This window comes from Canis lupus, chromosome X (genome assembly GCF_011100685.1).
Source record: "Canis lupus familiaris isolate Mischka breed German Shepherd chromosome X, alternate assembly UU_Cfam_GSD_1.0, whole genome shotgun sequence".
Classification (NCBI taxonomy): Eukaryota; Metazoa; Chordata; class Mammalia; order Carnivora; family Canidae; genus Canis; species Canis lupus.
The window spans coordinates 107,375,829-107,397,550 of NC_049260.1; the positions used below are offsets into that span (position 1 = coordinate 107,375,829).

At 41.3% G+C, this 21,722-nt stretch overlaps 1 protein-coding gene across 3 annotated transcripts in view; it reads left to right on the forward strand.

Moving 5' to 3' along the window:
- The window catches only part of SLC9A6 (solute carrier family 9 member A6), a 56,837-nt gene that overhangs the window by 20,467 nt on the left and 14,648 nt on the right, over positions 1-21,722 (forward strand). For 2 of the 3 annotated variants that reach the window (XM_038588403.1, XM_038588401.1), the window contains 8 exons: positions 1,372-1,477; positions 2,071-2,159; positions 5,494-5,607; positions 9,996-10,107; positions 11,019-11,172; positions 15,269-15,358; positions 16,546-16,576; positions 18,873-18,952. In XM_038588403.1, coding sequence (XP_038444331.1) covers positions 1,372-1,477; positions 2,071-2,159; positions 5,494-5,607; positions 9,996-10,107; positions 11,019-11,172; positions 15,269-15,358; positions 16,546-16,576; positions 18,873-18,952 — 776 coding nt within the window. The remainder of the gene's footprint in view (positions 1-1,371; positions 1,478-2,070; positions 2,160-5,493; positions 5,608-9,995; positions 10,108-11,018; positions 11,173-15,268; positions 15,359-16,545; positions 16,577-18,872; positions 18,953-21,722) is intronic. The other variant, XM_038588402.1, reaches the window with a different exon arrangement.

The following is a 21,722-nucleotide window of genomic DNA, read 5'->3' on the forward strand; positions in this document are numbered from 1 at the left end:
GAATTTTAAGGTTATAGACTAAATTGACATAAAGGTAAATACATTTCAGTGAGCCCCTAGATATTCTGCACTGCTGTTCATTTGCTCTTTGTTGAATAGGACAAATAGGAATTGTACAACAATGATGTCAGTTGAACAAAATAGGCTTCCTGGGTTTGGACAGATGGGAATTCATCTCAGCTCTTACAAGTTTTAACCTTCGGTTCTCGAGTCCTTGGCACTGCTACTAGTTTGCTATTAGAAAAGTCATTCTTGTGCTCATTCAGAAAATGCTTCCTGAAATGCTTGCCTCCTGCATGCCAGATGCTATGCTCTGGGCATCAAAGATGGACAAGACAGACATGGCCTCTGCCTTATTGGAGCTTCTGGTATAGAAGAACCAACGCTTGACCTGTGGGCCCTCAGTCTAGGAAGGTGGCAGACGGGGACAGCAGGAATATGAGTGGGACTAGATGATCTCTAAAGCGCTTCTAGCTCTAAAACTTTTAAGAGATTTTCATATAAAACAAATACTTTTGGGGGCACCTGACGGATTCAGTTAATAGAGCAAGTGACTCTTAACCGCAGGGTTGTGAGTTTGAGCCCCACATTGGGTGTAGAGATTACTAAAAATTAAGATCTTTAAAGAAAATTTAAAAAACAAATACCTTTTTCAAGGATTTGTAAGTTTGCTCTAATTCAGCTTTGTGCTGGAAGAGACTTGTCTTTTGGCTTTTTACAGGTGAACTGAGGCACAGATAGACAGTAAAAAAAGTTCTGAAAGATAAACCAGGACAAATCGTACTGCTGTCCCATTATAATCTCCTTGAGGATAGGGAGAGAGTTCATCTGAGATTTGTCACAGGTCTACACGGGCCCTCCTCTGGTTGACTAACAAATACTTTTTAGATTAGGGTAAGTGAGCGACATGCCATGCTTTCTTCATCACGGAATACTCTACATCACGGAGGTGCTAGGGGATTAAATAAACATGAAATCTCATGGAAATGCCATATTCTTAGTAAGTGTAAATTGCTGTAATTATGGAAGCTGTCTTGCTTTGGATTGCAGGTTAATAGACATGGCCTGTTGTATATCTGATCTGTTGCTCATGTCTCTGTCCTTTATAATCTGGTTTCTGGCAAGGCGTGCGATGCCCATAAAACAATTGGATTGACAAAACTGTGACTCCCTCATAGAAGCAAAGACTGCTGTCTCCTCAGTCCAATGCTCATTTTAAGAGGTCCTTCACGTCAGCACCTCCTTATTCTGTGACCTGTGTTAGATTGGAGAACCCTTCTTGGCCTTTCATGGTTGCCTTGCCTCAACTATTATTTTTTGTAGTCTTACTTCTGTTTTACGAGGTCTCATTACGGACCTTGACAGTCTTACGTGACAAAGTTCACCAAATTACGGGAGTTCCAGCTGTTGGAGACAGGCTTGTTCTTCTTGATGTCCTGGAGTACCTTCCTCTTGGCTGAAGCATGGGGTTTCACAGGTAGGTTCCTTTCTCTTTTTGACTATAAGCCTTCATGGGTAATGACTTTGCCAGTCATTTTTTCTACACATGGGCACATCCTCTAGCATCTGAACATACTTACTAGGGTTGGGATTTATGCTGTCCCTTTAGAATATAAAAATATTTTTAATAGAAGTGATTCCTCTTAACAAAGTAAGTCACAACTGGAAATTTCAGTGCTAAGCACATGATCTTCTGTAAAATAAAAGCCTCAATATGAATCGGAGAAGGACAAACACTGTATGGTCTCATCCATTTGGGGAATATAAAAAATAGTGAAAGGGAATAAAGGGGAAAGGAGAGAAAATGAGTGGGAAATATCAGTGAGGGTGACAGAACATGAGAGACACCTAACTGGGAAACGAACAAGGGGAAATGGAAAGGGAAGGTGGGCAGGGGGATGGGGTGACTGGGTGACAAGCACTGAGGGGAGCACTTGACGGGATGAGCACTGGGTGTTATGCTATATGTTGGCAAATTGAACTCCAATAAAAAATATACCAAAAAAAAGCCTCAATATGAAAGTCAAGAAGTCTCCTTTGATTTGAACTTGGAACTTGTTGTCTTTATAGGTGTGGTTGCAGTGTTGTTTTGCGGTATCACACAGGCCCATTATACATACAATAATTTGTCCACAGAATCCCAGCATAGAACTAAACAGGTAAGAGAAACTTTATAGTTTGTGAATAAACTTTTCCTCCTTACAGCAAAACCAAAGGTTTTTTAACTGAAAAATCATTAGTTGGTTCCAAACAATGTCTACTCCTTTCAGCTCCTCTTCCTTTGACTCCAGAGATAGATGGGATTGGTGGGTTGAAGAGTAGCAGCTTTAAGGTAGAGATAGTTCAGCAGAATACCTAGGGGGCATTATTACTGTGGCTCCAGGAATCAATTGGCTTCCTTTCCTTGTTTCCCTAATCAAATTGCTTTTAAGAGGAATGTTTTGGAAGTTCACTCAGGTCTGACTAGCAGTACTGCTCAATGATAGAAACAAGAATAATTTCTGATCTGACTGGATCTACTGCCAGCTGATACAGAGAAGATCGACCTCTTTCAGGCCCTTTGCAGCTGCTCTGTTTCCAGGAATGTCAGCTACACCAGTGGTTAGGTTTCATATGGTACTGAATGATCAGGTGTGCAGAGTACCTGGAGAGAACCATAAAGGAAATAGGCATAGCATTTCCTAGTCTTTGTTTAAGATTTTATTTATTTATTCATTAGAGACACCGAGAGAGGCAGAGATATAGGCAAAGGGAGAAGCAGGCTCCATGCAGGGACCCTGATGCAGGGACTTAGTCCCTGGACCCCAGGATCACGCCCTGAGCTGAAGGCAGATGCTCAACCACTGAGCCATCCAGGTGTCCTAGCATTTCCTAGTCTTATGAGGCATTTGGGACCATGAATGAACAATATGTAATGTCTACAATAGAAACAAATGCATACTTGATTATAATTAGATGCTTTCAGTTTTGCCAGATGACTACACAGTGAGATTAGCCTGGAAAGGGCTCCTTTTTAAAAGTATTTATTTATTTATTCATGAGAGGCAGAGACACAGGCAGAGGGAGAAGCAGGCTCCGCATGGGGAGCCTGATGCAGGACTCAATCCCAGTACCCCGGAGATCATGACCTGAGCCAATTAACCACTGAGCCACCCAGGTACCCTGGAAAGGGCTCCTGATAAAGCAGGAGCAAATGTCCTTATTCTTTTTTTCTTTATTCTGGAGCTACAAATTTAGTATATGGCCTGTGTTTTTTTCCTAACTTCTCAAAAGAGATTAGATTTTTCTTCCACCAAGCATATACACTGGGCTACAGATCTCTTTTATGAATTAATTCACTGCAGTAAGCGTAGGGAGGAAAATCAGCTGGGGTGTTCAGTATTTTTCTAGGCAATGGAGTGGAGAATTTGAGGAAAACAAGGTAGGAGTTTCCAGTCTTGTTGGTAATACGAAGCTGTATAACATTAAAAAAAAAAAAAACCCAGGGGATCCCTGGGTGGCTCAGCAGTTTAGTGCCTGCCTTTGGCCCAGGGCATGATCCTGGAATCCCAGGATTGAGTCCCGCATCAGGCTCCCTGCATGGAGCCTGCTTCTCCCTCTGCCTGTGTCTCTGCCTCTCTCTCTCTGTCACTCATGAATAAATAAATAAAATCTTTTTAAAAACCCAGATTAATAGAACTTCTATATTGTGTGTTTCACATGATATGTCATACAAGAAGTCACAAGGGAAATGGTCTGAGGCTTGAGGAGGCTAGAAAACTATCATAGAAGAAATGGTTAACCTAGAAAGACAGGAAGGATTCAGAAAAACAGAAAAAGCGTAAGAAAAAAATCAGAAAGGAAACAATACTGGCAAAGACAGAAACAAAAAGGTGGCTAATGTTAGCGAAAGGAAGGCCGCAAAGTCTGGTGCAGGGGTGGGCAAATGATGGCCAAACCTCCCTGTAAAGTCTGTGAGCTGAGGATGATTTTTACATTTCTAAATGGTTGGAAACAAAAGATTTTGTGACACACGAAAATTATATGACATACAAATTTCAGTGTCCGTTAGTAGTTTTACTGGCACACTGCCACCCCTATTTTTTAACATGTAGTCTGTGGCTGCTTTTGTGCTACATTGGTAGAATTGAATGATTGTGATGGGCCCTATGTGGCCCATACAGCCTCAAAATGTTTACTCTCTCTCTCTCTCTCTGGTCCTTCATAGAAAAAATTTGCCAGCTCTTGATTTTATGGATTAAAGCAGAGAGTCTGTGTTGTTCCAAATCCTGGTTCCACTACTTGCTGGCTGTGTGACTAGGGGCAAGTTCCATAACTTCTCTGTACTTCAGTTTTGTCATCTTTAAAATGAGGGTAACAATAGTACCTACCTCATAGAGTTGTGAGATTAAAATGAAATAATGCTTGTAAAGTCCTTAGCATAGTATCAGACACATAGTAAAAAAATGGATAAAGTTAAGCCATTATCATTAAACAAATAAGTAACTAATGATAATAGTATATTAAGTCATTTAAATTAAGTACATGCTTACTTATTTCCATTTTTAATTCCCATTTTTCAAGAATGAGGCAAGCCCAGTTTAGAAAGGTTATCTTGCCCAAAGCCACACAGCCAGCAAGTGGGAAAAGCAAGATTCAAGCCAAGGCATTTTGACTCCTGGGCCCATGTTGTTACTTAACCACCACCCTGTTTTAGTGGGGCAGAGGGCTTGTGTTCAAGAGCAGTGGTAGATAACTCGGATGGACAGAGGGACGCTGGATTACAGAGGGCCTGGAATTCATTTGGCAAGTCACCAGGCTCAGATCCCTGCTCTGTCAGGAACACTTGACAAGCTGTGGCATGAATGGGCAGGGGTGGGCAGACAGCAGCAGGGGTACAGAGCACAGGGCTATCATGCGTAAACCCATACTCCCTGAACCAGGGCTGAGACCCATGTAAAAAGTGAAATCAGCAACAAGGTGGTGATATGAAAGTTGTCATGAAACATTTGATGCCAAGAGAAAAGAATTTGAACTGGATCTTCCAGTCTAAAAGAGGGTGGCGTCTTCAAACTGCCATGTCAAGAGAGACTCACTGGGTGAGGGTACAGAACAGGGGCAACAGGAATACGGTTCAGGACCCTTTGCATTATTATGGGTGGGGTGTAATGAAAGCTATAGACTAAGGCAGTGACAGGGGCAAGAAACATCCCCAAAGAAAACTTGACAGGGTTTGGAGGAGGAGGAGGAGGGGGGAGGGGGAGGAGGAGGGTGACTGAACATGGGGATTGACAAAGGAAGCTGATGGGGGATGTGTGGGAACATTTCTGGCTTTTTCTGAGGGACTAGAAAATGTCATCTCTGTATTTGCTTCCTCCCGAAGCACATATTTTAGGGATATACATGAGCTTTATGTATGTGAGGTGTCTTCGTCTTTATCTTCATGATGTTTGTGTTTTCAGATTACGTAACTTAATGTATTTACTGGACTAACCTTTTAAAATTTCGTTTCAGTTGTTTGAGCTTCTCAATTTCTTGGCAGAGAATTTCATCTTCTCCTACATGGGACTGACACTGTTCACCTTCCAGAACCATGTCTTTAACCCAACATTTGTAGTAGGAGCATTTGTATCCTTTATTACGTGTTCTGTTTTGAAAACTTCTTTTCAGTTGAGATTCGCACATGTTTTCTGGATGATGAGTGATAAGAATACATTTAAATATATAAAATTTTCCTCAGTAAAACAAAGAAGGATTCCAACTCTTGTTCCTGTTCTATTTTTTATTCTGTTCTCTTTTCATTTTCGTTTATTACACAAATAACACAGGTTGAAATGACAGAAAAAAAGTCTTTGCTCATTCCACCAGTCCCTGAGAATAAAACTGTTTATCCTCTGTCACTGAATGGAAGACAGAGAGAGAGTAGATCCTGGGAAAGAGTTTGCCAGTCTGTACCACAGGGCAGTAGTTGCAAGATGGTGAAAGGCTAAATGAGGCTGCTTTGCTCTGGCTCTGGCTTTAAAAACCAGCCAAAATGGGGAAGCTGGGTACATGAAAGAGAGCACTCAGTAGTGCCAGCCTTAGGAGAAGGCAGGAGAAAATGAAATCCAACATGTGGGGAGGGTTTGGCCTCCAGAAGGAGGAGGAACAGCCCCACCATTGTTCCAGGAGAGGACAGGGAATGTAAAGATGCAGGTAAACACCTGTAAGATGGAGTTCCTGTTTGATGGCTTCTATTTTTATCTGTAAAGTAGGTGGTGAGCATCTGCTGAGAGGGAGGGAGGAGTAGGTGGCCTATCAGTTATTTATTGTATAACAAAGTCACCTAAAATGTAGCAGCTTAAAACAACAAACATGTATTACCTCACACAGTTTCTGAAGGTCAGGAATCCAAGAACAGTTTAGTTGGGTTCTGGCACAGCGATCTCTCGTGAGAATGCGTCACGCTGTGGACTGGGGCTATACTCTTTCAGGACTTGACTGAGGCTTGCAAGATCCTCCCCAAGTTCACTCACATGGTCATTAATCAGAGGCCTAAGTTTTGCTTCAGGGGACCTCTCCATGGGGCAGCTCACAACATAGCTTCCCCCAGAGGGAGTAAGCTGAAAGAGCACCAAGATGGAAGCTGAAGTGCTGTTTATAACCTAATCTTGAAAGTGACCATCATCCCTTCCGCCCACATTCTATTGGTCACACTGGTGGACCCTGGTACAGTGTGAGCAGGGACTACACGAAGGTATGGATACTAGGAAGCAGGGATTGGGAACCATATTGACGGCTGGCTTCCATGGATGATAGGAGTTTTGAGGAGAAGGCTTGGAAATAGACATAGAGAGCGGACGAGCAAGTGAGTGAGTTGACTGAAGAAATGCAGTAGGATTGCCGAGCAGCATTAAGGACTCATTAGAGTTTGAGGAATAGGTACTAACAGTAGAATCAAGTCTGCCCTGTTGTACAACTTTGTCGAGGAGTACTTGGCTGGAAGCACGAGGAAAGAGAGATGGGTCCTTTGAGGTTTGGGGTTTAGTCAAGTGAGTACAGTGAAAACCCAGAGAGGGACAAATGAGTGTAGGGTACAGGGAAGAGTGTTATTAAGATGTGGCTGAGAAAGGAAGTGAAGAAATGAGGACTGGTTATTTGAGGGAAGACTTGAGGGTTCTTTGGATGGGAGGTCCCAGGGAGGTAGAGGTGAGGAGCCATCCAAGGGGAATAGATAAACGTGAAACATGAAAGCAGAGAATGTGTTTAGAGAGGGAGATGTTTAAATTAGTGGTTTCCAAAAGAACTATTTTTTAAAACTACTTCAGAATGAAGCCAAAGAGATTACCAGAAATATTTTTAAAATTAAAGCTTGAAGCAGGATCTCTATTAGAAAGCAAGGTATTACTGAAATGCCATTCTGTATTTAATCTTCTGGGAATGAACTTCAGGCAAAAAAAAAAAAAAAGAGGAAAACCCTATTAAGAGAAGAAACCTAGCTGGAAGACTCCCATGAGATCAGTCACTTCATATCCTGCTAGTCTTTGAGAAACTTTTGAGCAGTCAACTGGCTCGATCTACTATACTTATCCAGAAATGAGGCTAAATATTCTCTATAGGTTTCTGAGTCTGTGAGGACTCAGGTTCCTCAGTGAAAAAGCCTACCATGAAAATTGACTTTTACCAGGAGAGAGTTGTCCTCTTGCTGGCTGTATTAGTTAGATATAGGTTTGACTTTATGTGCCAGTGACCCAAATTAACCAAGGTTTGTTTATTTTTTTAATTTTTTTCACTTTTTAAAAAAGATTTTTATTTATTTATTCGAGAGAGAGAGAGAGGGAGGCAGAGACACAAGCAGGAGGAGAGGCAGGCCCCATGCAGGGAGCCCCATGTGGGACTCGATCCTGGGACTCCAGGATCACGCCCTGGGCTGAAGGTGGAGCTAAACCGCTGAGCCACCTGGGCTGCCCTAACCAAGGTTTAAACAAGACAGAAGTTTCTTTCTTTCTCATGTCAGAGTCTGAACTGTTGTGGCAGCTATGCTCCACAGGGTCATCAGGGACCCAAGCAGCCTTTTTGCACCCATCTTTAGGGAGTTGCCGTTATTCTTAGGGACCAGCATGGCTCACCCCTGTGTCTGCCATTTCCTTTTAAGGACATGACCCCAAATAGGCACACATCACTTCCACTTAACATCCATTGGGTTACATGGACTTACAAGAGAAGCTGGGCATTCTATTCTTTAGGTGACTGTGTATGCAGATGAAATTTGGAGGTAAAAGTGAGGAGGGTCTATGATTAGAGAGGAAGAGAAGTCTAGACATTGAGGATATAACTAGCAGTCACTGCTACATTGGCCCATGTGTTTTGTTATTATTTTCTTATTTTTTTAGAGAATTGCTATTTAATTGTTATTTATTTAATTGTTATTTATTGTTATTAAAACCTTTGCAATCTAAAGTAGTTTTAGATTTATAGGAAAATTGTGAAGATAATACAGGAAGTTCTTATATACCCCACACCCAAGTTTGCCTGTTATTAATATCTCACATTAGCATGATACACTTGCCACAATTAATGAACCAGTATTGACACATTATCTTTAGATCAAGCTCATACTTAATGCAGATTCTCAGAATCATCCTCTTGATAATCTGTGAACTCCTATTCCGGTAGTGAGAAACCTGGCTTCCACCGTCCACCATCCTATTTCCTTAATTGTTCCATTCCAGCACATATAGGAGTATCAGAATTGTTAACCAGTACTCCCATAGCAAACAACTTGACTAACAAGCACATGATGCTTATGTGCAGTTCCTTGTGCTGGTAATCTTACAGCCTCTGTCCACCTCCAGTGTTACTTAGGTCAACACTGTTTACTCCAACTAGTTTGTTTTTTCTCCTCCCCCACTTTCCCCAACCTTGGTTTTTTTTTCATCTTAAATGTTCCTTTATATCCCTTTTAGAAAATGGGACAGAGGGATCCCTGGGTGGCGCAGCGGTTTGGCGCCTGCCTTTGGCCCAGGGCACGATCCTGGAGACCCGGGATCGAATCCCACGTCGGGCTCCCGATGCATGGAGCCTGCTTCTCCCTCTGCCTATGTCTCTGCCTCTCTCTCTTTCTCTCTCTGTGTTACTATCATAAATAAATAAAAATTTAAAAAAAAGAAAATGGGACGGAGACTGTATTATAACAAAATAAACATTGTAATTGTAAAGCAGGAATCTCTACACACAGCAAGCTGGGCAAAAAGACACGAGGACTGGTTTCTAGTTAAAGCCAATCTGAATTTCCATTAAGACTTCCATTTGAAGCAGGGTGGAAGTATAGACTTGGAGGAACACATCTGGGCAAGTAGGAATTTCAGTTGTAGGAGAGATTAGAGCTGCCCTTTTCTTTGTTCTGAGGAAGCAAGGGCAAGTTTAGTCTGTATAACTTTCCCTCCCACCAACACAGACTTAAATTAAGATGGCTTAACCTATGATATTAATAATCTTACCATTATACCAAAGAAGATCAGCTTTTAAATGTGTTTCTATTCATCTAATGCATTTCGCATATGTTAGAGCTGCACTGTCCAATTTGGTAGTAATTAACTGTGTGTAATTATTTAAATTTAAGTTAATTTAAATGAAATAAAATTGAAAGTTTATTTCCTTGCTACTCTAGCCACATTTCAGGCACTCACCATGTTAGTGCAGATATAGAACATTGTTGTCATCACAGAAAGTTCCATCAGATAGCACTGCTACCAGAAGCAAAAGACTGTTAGAGACTGAATTTCTTTTTTTTTAAGATTTTATTTATTTATTTGAGAGAGAGTGCGCATGCATGGTGGTGGGGGGAAGGACAAGCACAGGGCTCAATCTCATGACCTTGAGATGCCCTGAGCCAAAAATCAAGAGATGCTTAACTGACTGAGTTACCCAGGTACCCCAGAGACTAAGCTCCTGAAGATAGTCTCTCACCATCTTGAATGTGTAGCCTAGATAATATTAATAGTAAAAAGAAATCGGCCTTAACATTTTAATTTCAGATTGCTATTTTCTTGGGAAGAGCTGCTAATATTTACCCCTTGTCCCTCTTACTTAATTTGGGTAGAAGAAGTAAGATTGGATCAAATTTTCAGCACATGATGATGTTTGCTGGTAAGTTGTAATTTTCCCTCTCTTGGCCCACTCCAAGAAACCACTCACAACACATATGCTAGCTTGATTTTAAACAGAAATGATATGCTAATAATATAAGACTCCCTTAAACCTTGAAGTTGCAACCTCCAATGGAAAATTCTTTTTATAGTGTCCTGTTCCGTTATGTGAGAATTTTTTTCTGGTTTCAAATTCCTGATTCAGAAATATGTCACATGTAGTGGAGAAGATAAAGATTCCTGCATTTTCACACAAAAATCTATATGTGAGTTTTTATGGCAGTTATAGTCATAATTGCCAAAACCTGGAAACAGCCCAGTGGGTGAATGAATAGGCAAATCATAGGACATCTATGAGGCCATGGGGTGTTCCTTAGCACTAAAATGTCAAACTAGTGATATGTACAACAACATGGATGCACCTCAGAGGCATCACCCTGAGTGAATGAAGCCAGTCTCCAAGGATTATATCCTCAAAAAGATAAAAGCACAGTGGTGGAGAACAGCTCAATGGCTACCTGGGCTTTGGCAGGGTGACAGAGAGGTTGGGCTAAAAAGATATAGCACCAAGGATTTGGTGAGGGGGAAGTTAGGGGTGGTGACACTGCTCTGTGCTTTGGTTGTGCTAATGGACATGCACCTGTGCATTGTTAAAACTCACGGGACTGAATGTGAAAAAAGTGGATTTTACTGGATGTAAATATAAAAATAAATTTTAAAATATTTCTAAAGGCCAGCACATGTCAGGATCCTCTAATTCTCTGTACCTATACATACTTTTGTATGTTAATATAGATTCCATATTTGTTCAGATGCTTCTAAGTTCTTAAGACTGTGCCTTATTTTTCTGAATTTCCAAAGCTTGCATTGGTAATGAGTTATTGAAGAAATGCCTCTTTCATGCCCTTGCAGGCCTCCGTGGCGCAATGGCATTTGCTTTGGCCATTCGAGATACTGCCACTTACGCACGGCAAATGATGTTCAGCACCACACTTCTGATTGTGTTTTTTACTGTGTGGGTATTTGGTGGTGGCACCACTGCCATGCTGTCGTGCTTGCATATAAGGTAGGTCATGTCTGGGGACCTCATTTTAATATTAAACTCTAATTTAGGGGTTTTTTTTCTTTCAATTATGAGAAAAGTTTAAGCTTTGGCAAATGTATAATGTTTTATTTTTTCTTTTTAAAAATTATGTAACCTGTAGTACAAAGAAAATGGGAAATGTGCAAAAGAAAGTTAAAAACCATTGTTTACACTTTGAGGGTTGCCCTTCCAGATCTCTTGCTATGTGTTATATGTATTTTTAACAAAAAGGGACAGCACCGCAGGTATTCTTGTAAAGCAATTTTTAAATGTAATATAGCATGGACATGTATGCTAGGAAATATATTTGCATTAGAAATTCATGGCTGCATACATAATTTATTTAACCAAATCCCTATCTTTGTATTTTTACATTGTTTCTAGGATTTTTCTGTTACCATTACCATTTGAGAATTTTGCTATTAATGTTACCATTAACAGTGTGAACATTCATAAAAGCACACACTATTGTGCACTTGTTTGATTATTTCCTTAGGATCCATTCCTAGGAGTGGCATTGCTTGGTCAAAGGATAATGCATATATTAAGGCTTTTGATCCATATCACCCAATCAGATCAAAAATGTTTTTTCTCATCTACAGCATATGAAAAAGTCCAGTTTATCCCAACCCTAATCAGTACTAAACATTATCCTTCTTTTTCAACTTTATGATCAGCATTGTTTCTAACCTGATTATCCAAACCCAAGATTTGGAGGACTTAGTGTTAAATGCATACTAGTTAATGTATTCAATTGGAAAGCTCCGGCCTCTCAAGAGTTCTGTATTGTTTCCATGGATACAGCAGCCTGTGTTGCTAAAGCTTTTGTAGATTTTAGTTCTGTGTTTGGCTGAAACTTCATAGACCTTCTCCTGAGCCTATAGAATGTGTAGAGTTCATTACAGAAAACAGTATTTCACATTTTATAGAATTTGTTCTCCATTTTTTCATTGTATTATAACTTTCTTTTAAACATTCTAAAGACCAGCTGGCCCTAAATCACACTTTGTATGTTGTTATTGTCTTTATTTCTTTTTACTGTTCAAACTCCTTTCTTAACATTTCTGTGCTATTATTGTGTATAATCAAAAATAATGTTCTTATAATTCTGATCATTACTTCAGGGAGGACCTGGCATTTGTTGAGCACCTACTATATGCTGGGCATTGTGCTAAGTGCATGTCACATATTTATCTAATCACAATAGCTCCATTTTACAAATGAGGAAATAGTGGCTTTAAAAGTTTCTAAGTTGTTCAAGGTCATACAGAGAATTAAGTAGCAGACAGAGCAGCCTCCAGTCTCACCTCATTTCTCATAGACTATGCTGCCTCAAGAAAGGAGGGTGTTAACTTTTGGAAGGATTAAACTCCTTTCTTCCCTTAAGAGCTTGTAAATGAAGATTCTTATTCTACTGAGAACAAATTAAATATAAGATATTGGATGAAAAATAATGGTCTTCAGTAGAGTCTCAGTGTTTCCATGGACTCCATTCTCTTTCTTGGCAGCCCTCCACACAAAATACCCATGCCTATCCCCCCCAACTAAACTAAAAACCCCACCTAGAATTGAATCTACCTCAGCACACTTGCAAGCCCTTTGGCCCCATCTTGCCTGTCCTGGAGCATAGCTTGACAATTATACGCATTGCCTTAGGTTAGTTCTTGTTGTGGTTGTTTTGGGGGGTTTTTTGGCCTCTGTGAGCAGAGGCTGGATTTTAAGTTTCTTTTCTCTCCTCCTCCCCACTCCAGATTTGTCTAGGACAATTTTGATGATGCTGAGAAGTCCTTAAAGTTTAAAATTCATACAGACTGAAGTTTGACTTTGAGTTCTTGCTCCTTCATTCTCCAATTCTGTGTTCTTGGGCAAGTTCTTGACTCTTTTTATGCCTCATGTTCCTCATTTGTAACCTGTGTGATAGTACCTGCCTCCTCCAGGGTTGTTGTGAGGATTCAGTGAGCTAATGTTTGTAAAGCTCTTAAGCACAGCACTTCCAACGTGCCTTTTATTTATTTGTTTGATTAATGCCAAATGATCACCAGCCATGTGCCAGGCACTGTTTTAGGCTCTTAGTGGTTCTCAGTGGAGGAGTGCAATTTGGCAATGTCTGGAGACATTTTTGATTGTCACAATCAAAGAGTGGAGGCTGCTCCCAGCATCTAGTTAGCAGAGGCCAAGGATGCCTCTAGACATCCTATAGGGCACAGGATAGCACCCCCGCAACAAAGAATTGTCTGGGCCAAAATATCAGTAATGCAAAAGCTAAAAGACCCTGCTTTGGAGGGATACAGTGGTAGCAATAAAATAGGAAAGGTCTCTGGTCTCATGAAGTCTACATTTTACTGGAAGAAGACAGTAAGCTAGTAAACAAATGGATGAAAACAATTTAGGTGATATTAAGTGCTATGATAACAAACACGATACTGTGATAGTGACCAGGGATAGAGTGAATTTTATACACAGAGGTCAGGTAAGGTCTCTTTGAGGTTCCATTTGAGCCCAGTCTACCTGAATGACAAGATATGGCGAGTTAAACAGTGAGCAGGAAGAAGAGTGGTCCAAGCAGTACAGGAAAGAAGTGCAAAGGCTCTGAGGCAAGAGCATACTTTGCCTGTTTAGTGAACAGAAAAAAGCCCACATAGCTGGAATATGGTGATTGCAGGGTAGGTAGGAGATGAGGTAGGCAAGATCCTATAGGGGCAGGGGTTGGCAAATGTGTCCTGTAAAGGGCCAGATAGTAAATATTCTAGGCTTTGCAGGCCATATGGTATCTGTCTCAGCTACTCAACTCTCACATGAAAGCAGCCATAGACAACACGTAAATCAGTTGGCGTGGCTGTGTTCCAACAAAACAGGAGGCATACTGGACATGGCCTGTGGGCCGTAGTTTGGGGAACCCTGCTATCTGGCCTTGAAGGACATGGTAAGGAGTTTGAATTTTAAAATCCAATCGGAAATCTTGTAGGACTTTAAAGCAAAGGAGTGACATGATCTATTTGACAGTGTGAAAGGATCGCTCCAGCTGTTGTGCGGACAAAGGATCCTCAGTGAGCTAGAGCCAGCTAGCCAGCTCTCCCTGCATCTTCTCACATGGTTTGTGACAGTCACACTTGGCTCCCTGTCATTTCCCACATAGACTTGGCACTTCTTGGTCTCTGAGCCTTTGCTCATACTGTTTCCTCTGCCGGGACTTCCCCTTCACTCCCAGGAAACAGCACAGCTCAGATGCCCCTTCCTCCCTTTGCCCTGTTCTGTCAGACCCCCTCCTCCCTTTGCTTTACATGGGTATGCCTGTTAGAGCGCTTATCTCAGCCAGCCTTGTAATCATAGCAGTGCCAGAAGGGCTACTGTTCAGGGAGTGTGAGCTGAGGCATCAGACACTTCTAAAATCTTTAGATACATTTTCTCATTTAATCCTTTTATCAACTTTATGTGGTGGATATTGTCCCCGTTTTCCAGGTGATAAAATCAGGGTTCTTCAGGCTATGTAACCTAAGTTCACCTAGCTAGAAAGGAGCTGAGGCCAGACATGGAGCCCAGCCCTCTCCGATTGCAAAGCCCTTGGGGATAGTGCTCTAGTTATGTCTGTACCCCCAACTAGTCTGTGAGCTCCTTGAGGGCAGGCGCTGTGTCTCATTTGTGTCTATGCCCTGTGCCTAGCACAGTGCCTGGCAGATAATAAATGCTCTATAAATGTTTATTACACTGAACTGGCTTCCAGTAACATTCCATCTTAGTATTACAAATGTGCTATCTCCAAGACCACTAGATGTCACTTTAGATGCACAAATATGCCTAGAGTTTAATGTGGCTGAGAAGGTATTAAACAGCTTCTGGCCATTTAACAAAGACAAGACGAGCCTTTCTTTGAATTATGAATCTGGTCGTGGCCATCTGTTTTCAAGTACTTGACCATGACTCACTTGCCTTCCAGATGAGGTCTTGCATCAGTTTCCTCCCTATGGTGTATTCGCATTCTGGGATGCTACTGCTACAGCTTCTTACACTGCTATTTTTTCTGTGTTATCTGTAGTAGTGACCTTAATCGATAAACATTTGAGCACCTATTGTGTATCAGGTACTGTGCTAGACTCTGGGGCTACAGAGATGAATTGAGACATGGCCTTTACCCTCAAGGAGCTCACAGTCTATTTGGGGAGACTGACAGGTAAATAATTACACTCTACTGTGTTAAGTATTGTAATAGAGGAATATAGAAAGTGCTGTTGAAGCCCAGAGGAAAGAATGGTTCCACCTGCAGGGGTCATAGAATGGTTTATTTGGAACTCACCAAAGGAATAAGGAAAACATAGGGGACAGTGGATTTCAGATAGAGGGCAAAGGCATGGAGGCTTGGGAGAGGACGAGTTTGGGAAGAGGAGTAGGTGGTATAAATATATGTCTAATATAGGGTATGTAGAAGAGAATGAGAGGAATGAGAGTGGAACGTAGCTTGGGGTGGCAGGGCTCGCTAGTCTGTAGAGAGCCTTCAGTGCCACCCAAAGGGCTTTAGACCTGACCCTCTGGGTTGTAAGCCACTCTGAGAGTCTTTTGCCGGGGGAACGACCCAGTGAGTTCTATGCTTTAGACAGCTAACTGCAGAGGACAGCCTGGCAGCTGGACAGCCTTACTACCAATTGCAACAGACCTCATGAGTCACAACGAGGCCTTGAGCTTGAGCTGTTGGAATGGAAATGAGAGAAGATGTGAGAAATGGTTTAGAGAAAGAACAGACAGAGTAGTGGGTGCCGGTGTTGAGAGAGTGGAGTCAAAACTTCATAATGAAGCTGTTCCCTGGGATACGGGAAGCAGGAATTTTAAGCAGATAAAAGAGAATTATGAAGAACCCAGGCTAATATCTGTCCATTAGCCTATGGGGCGGGGCGGCGGTAGGGGGGACTGTAAATGGGCCCTCTCTTCAGTCATCATAACAGAATGTTGCCATGAGAGCTGAGAGGTCCGAAAACACGTAGCTCTCTCCTGGAACTGCACTATGCCAGCCTTGCTTTTGGAACTACCCATTGGTTCCTATTCAGCAACTAGGGCAGTGTTGCTTTCCCCATCTCTGCTTCCAGTGCCCTGCCATTTAGGGAAGAGAATGTTATTTTTCTGAAACTGATAAGTGGGATTGCAGGAGGAGAATTGTTAGTAGACCATGCCTGCCTCGGGATCCGGGCTGTTGCTAAGGAAAGTAACAGGAGCCAAAATGGACATCAGCAACCAGAGAGAAGCAAGAAAATGTTAACCATTCCAGAGCTTGTGTATCAGGGAAAGTAGCGGCCCAAATTGGCACATATGTGAATAGACCTCATTTTGGCCTCAAGATCTCATTTGCCTTTTGTGTTTCTCCTTTAGGGTTGGTGTTGATTCCGACCAAGAACATTTGGTAAATATGCATTTGTGTTGTCTCTAGCATTTCCATCAAACGTGCAGCTGTTCAGAAAGAAAATGGCCTCCCGTAGACTTCATGCCACTATTATTTTAGATCCTGTCCTGTTTGTACCAGCTTTTAACTGACATCATTACTGGCTTTTCTCACTGCTCCATAGAGACAAAACCAAATTTTAGACAACATGTGGTTATCAGGGGTGACGGCTCTCCTATCTGTGGGCCAGCCTGAGCTTTGGCTGTGGAGGGGAACAGTCCCTTAAGCACTCCTGGGTTTTCAAGCGACTGCTCTGGCACATGGAGCCTTTTTCCACTCTGGTTTGCGCATGAAGGCTTGTCTCTGATGTCAGTCCCACTCCAGCTGCTCTTCCTGTGTAACTTTCAAATTGGATGACCAGCAGCTGCCCTTGAGAACCTCCTAGAAGCTTTGAAATCTTTAACCAGTCTTCCCTGGCTGTTCAGGAGAATGTACTTTTTTGTACTTTCCCCCTGCCTCTACCTTGCCCATGAATCCTTGCTTAATTCGAGGTACCCTTTTCTCATTTGTTCCTCTGAACCTGAGCCCGGTAGGTCACTTCTCTAGACTGGCCACCTTTTCTGCTGTTTTCCATCTGCTTTTTAATGGCTTCTGAGCACCACTGAATACATGACACTATCCTAGACATTAGATAGGAAATCACAAAAATTATGTTTTTAAAGATGGAAAGCCTCTCTTCCAAAACATATTCTTTTTCTTGTCTGAAACAAGCTGTGGTCTATTTGTCTTCAGGGTGTAGTTCAAAAAAGAAAATCATTTCTCAGATTCATTTCCTAAATGCTAATTTTGTTAGCTGTTGAGTGATGAGTGTATATGTAATACAGTAAGTACTTGCCTCTTTTGTGGGTCAGAACTGGACAAGTATAGTTTCACGGGCTAGAAATACTTGTGCAAACCAGACTGGATAAATCCCCATGATGCCGAGATGCTGGGCTAGTTTCTAAGAGGTAGTAGTTCTTCAGTGCCTCCACCCTTGTGTCCAAACAAGAATAAAGTATCATACAATTCACCAGACAAATGCTTGGTCATGATCCACATAAGTCTCCGCCTGCTATGTCACCTCTGTCACCACAGAGGAGAAAGGGGAACGGAGAAACCCAGGTAGGTGAGTACTAGCTGTAAGATACAGAAAAAAAATACCGTTTTTCCCTTGCTTTCCAAACCCTATGGGTGTCTTGCTTTGTTATATTGTGTAGGCAATATTTCAAGTGTCCCCTGGGAAGCAGAGAGGAATGTGATAGTAAGTAATGGAGCATATGGGGTTTAGGTGTATAAGTGTTTTGCGGTGAGGGAATCGTGAGATTTATAGATCAGTTGCTCTTCAAAACACAGATACACAAACCTTTGTTTACCAGTGTGAAAGGAAGGAAGTACAGGTGTTTTTCAGGTCTCCTAGGCCCGTACAGCATTCTCAAACATTCTTATATTGTATATGTTTTGATACATGTTGAGAGGAAGATTGATTTTTTTTTTTGAGAGGAAGATTGATTAATTGATATTGAAGATTAGGAAGGATAGGAAAGAACCAAAATCCTGTGTTCTCAGAAAGCATAGAACCGTGGAACATCCACACTAGAAGGGGCCTTTGAGATTCTTTACACCTTGCACTGCATACACAAAGAAATCCAGGCTCAGAGGGGGGAAGGGACTTGTCCAACTAGTTCATGTCAGAGCTGAGGTGAACCAGATCACCTAACTCCCATTGCTGACTGTGCCACATTACAAATAAGGACCCAGTTTGTTTTTGGAAACTATTTTAGAAGAGGCCTGCTTGCTATGTTAGTTTTCAGTTCTAGCCAGTCAGGCTTACCATGGAATTTTTTTTTTTTTGCTAGCTTTCATTTTGCTAGTGTTTTAAGAACATAGTAGCATCTTTGCAAATGCCAGTTACTTTTGGAACCCATATCAACTCCCAAAGATAGGGATAGGATGTCAATGTGATGTTTTCTACTTAAGATGCAGTTCACATTGTGGGTATAAGTCTTTCAGATTTAAGGATTAATTATTCCACATTGATTTTTCTAAATGACAATAGACTCATAAATCAGCAGGCAGCCTGAGTAATAGAGGTGTTTGGAAAAACATTTCAGTTTTGTATTCCAAAGCTGCAATATACAAGCTATTAAGTTTCTAATGTTACCCATGATAGAGAGTATCTTGTATGAAGTAGGCCCTATTTCCAAGTCTACAAAGAAATGATTCTAAATTGTTTTTTTGTCTTGGTATATGTATTGATTTCTTTATTATCTGTTTGCAGGGTATTCCTGAAAATGAGAGAAGAACCACCAAAGCAGAGAGTGCCTGGCTTTTCCGGATATGGTACAACTTTGACCATAAGTATCCTTAACTGAGGGGAAAACATGGTAGTGTGAACATGGCCAGTTTCAACTTAATGGAACAGCTCTTCTGACTCTTCCCTTCCTGAAGTGGAATACAAAACCTACCTTGGGTCTTCCCTTTCCCCTTCAGTGTGGTGGCTGGAGAAGGTTATTAAAAGCAATCCACACAAACCAATTCCCCTGAAAAACCCATGAAGCCACCAGAGACCAGTTCATGCAAAACGTGGCTGTGTGAAGAGCCTCAGGAGCCCTTATGGTAGACTTTTCTTCCATTTTTTGTCCTATTTATTGAGCAGTCATTGTCTTTTACCTGATTTAGTGAATCTTGCAAAAGATACTTGCTGGTCCTTGTCAGTGCACTTGCTAGGGTAAAAGAGGAAAGGCTGCCTTAGGGAAGAGCTCAAGGATGAGATGAAAATAGAGTCATATTAGAGATCACAGTAGCCAGTGATGGGCCTATTTTCCCTAAGCTTTCAGGAGGCTGGAAGATTTGCCTCTCTACTCAGGGTGCCAGTGTTTCATTATTCACCAAATCTCTTTCTTCTCCTGTTGTAACTGTCTTCTTCATAATGCTACTTTGGGTCGTGTTATGTTCTATGACCTGTTTAAAGCATGCCTTTTAAAAAACATTTTATCCCTTACTATTTATTAAAATGAATTTCTTTTTTTTTTTTTTTTAAAGATTTTTACTAGGGACACCTGGGTGGCTCAGCAGTTGGGTCCCTGCCTTCGGCTCAGGTCCTGATCCCAGGATCAGAGATCGAGTCCCACATCGGGCTCCCTGTGAGGAGCCTACTTCTCCCTCTGCCTGTGTCTCTGCCTCTCTCTCTCTCAGTCTGTCTCTCTCATGAACAAATAAATAAATCTTTAAAAAAAAGATTTTTAACTTATTTGAGAGAGAGAGCGAACATGAGAGAGAGAAAGAGAGCATGAGCAGAGGGGAAGGATAAAAGGAGAAGCAGACTCCCCACTGAGCAAAGAGCCCAATGCAGAACTCGATCCCAGGATCTTGGGATCATGACCTGAGCCAAAGGCAGATGCTTAACTGAGCCACTCAGGGACCCTGAAATCAACTTCTTAGCTGAAAATTGAACTGGAAAAAGGTAACATGTAGTTCTTTCAGGCTGAGGCTTATTAGTAAATTAATCAAAAAGTGATTCATGTTCTACCAAAGAGAATTTGGGACAACCATGTAAAAAATGTTTCCCTTGCTATTTACTTTCTGATGGAAGCCTTATATATTTAAGAAAAATGCACATGGCACTTATCATTAGAAGCTACTATTTACTATATTCCCTTTGCGAGACTTTTATAGTCACTTTTTGCAAGTACTCAAGATTAAATTACTATATGGAAATAAGAATGCAAGCATGTGTGTGGTATTAAGACTCCCAATAGGGAGAGAGATCCTGCGTCTTTAAAATTGTTTAATGATTATGTCATTAATTTTGGCTCCATTATCAGCATTTTGGGTTATAAGCCACTCCCGTATCTCTTGGAGCTTTTTCTTCCCTCTGATTTAACAAAAATTGTCTAATGTTTGTTGCATAAAATGTTTTGTACATTTTCTGCATAATGTATGTACAAAACAAATAAATAATCCTAATGCAGAGAAAGAGTAGAATAATAGCTTATTTTTTCTGTATAATCTTATAGAAGTAAACACTAAGATTTGACTCAGTACTACACTGTTAAGTACTACTAGACTAAGACTCAGTAATTTTTTTTTGTTTTTTTGTTTTTGTTTTTTTTTTTAGTGAGAGAGATTGAGAGCTGGGGCAGGGAGGGGCAGATGGAGAGGAGGAGAGAGAATTCTAAGCAGACTCCACACCCGACATGAGGCTCAGTCTCTTGACCTTGAGATCATGACCTGAGCTGAAAGCAAGATGGGATGCTTAACTGATTGAGCCACCCAGGCACCCCAAGACCCAGTAATTTTAATACCTAGTGCCCTAGTAGAATTAATCATTCATCATTCTAGATTTCAAGTCCTTTGTGTAGTCAGATTGTTATAATTGAGATATAACTTAAATAATATACCCAGATCTTAAGCTTGCGACCTATGTGTATATACCTATGTGGTTGCTACTCATGTAAAGATACATAGAACATTCCCAGCATCCCAGAAGCTGCCCTGTGTTCCCTTACAGTCAGTAGTGCCTTCCCTGCCACCCCCTTCCCCATAAAGGGCAACTGCTTATTCTGATTTCTAGCAACATGGATTGGTTTTACCTGGCTTTGATCTTCATATAAATGGAATCATATATTATGTATTATTTTATCTCTTGCTTTTTTCACTTAGCAACATGTAATTTATCCATATTGTTGCTTGTAGCAGTAATTCCTTCTTCTTCATTCCTGTATGGCGTTCCATAGTGTGATTATACTACAGATTTCTTTGGGTTTTTTTCCCAACCACTCTGTGGATGAACATTTAGGTTGTTTCCAGCTTTTGGCTATTACGAACAAAGTTTTGTTTGTTTTTTTTTAATAAATTTATTTTTTATTGGTGTTCAATTTACCAACATACAGAATAACACCCAGTGCTCATCCTGTCAAGTGCCCCCCACCAGTGCCCATCACCCATTCACCCCCACCCCCCACCCTCCTCCCCTTCCACCACCCCTAGTTCGTTTCCCAGAGTTAGGAGTCTTTCTTTTTTTAAATTTTTATTTATTTATGATAGTCACAGAGAGAGAGAGAGAGAGAGAGAGAGGCAGAGACACAGGCAGAGGGAGAAGCGGGCTCCATGCACCGGGAGCCCGATG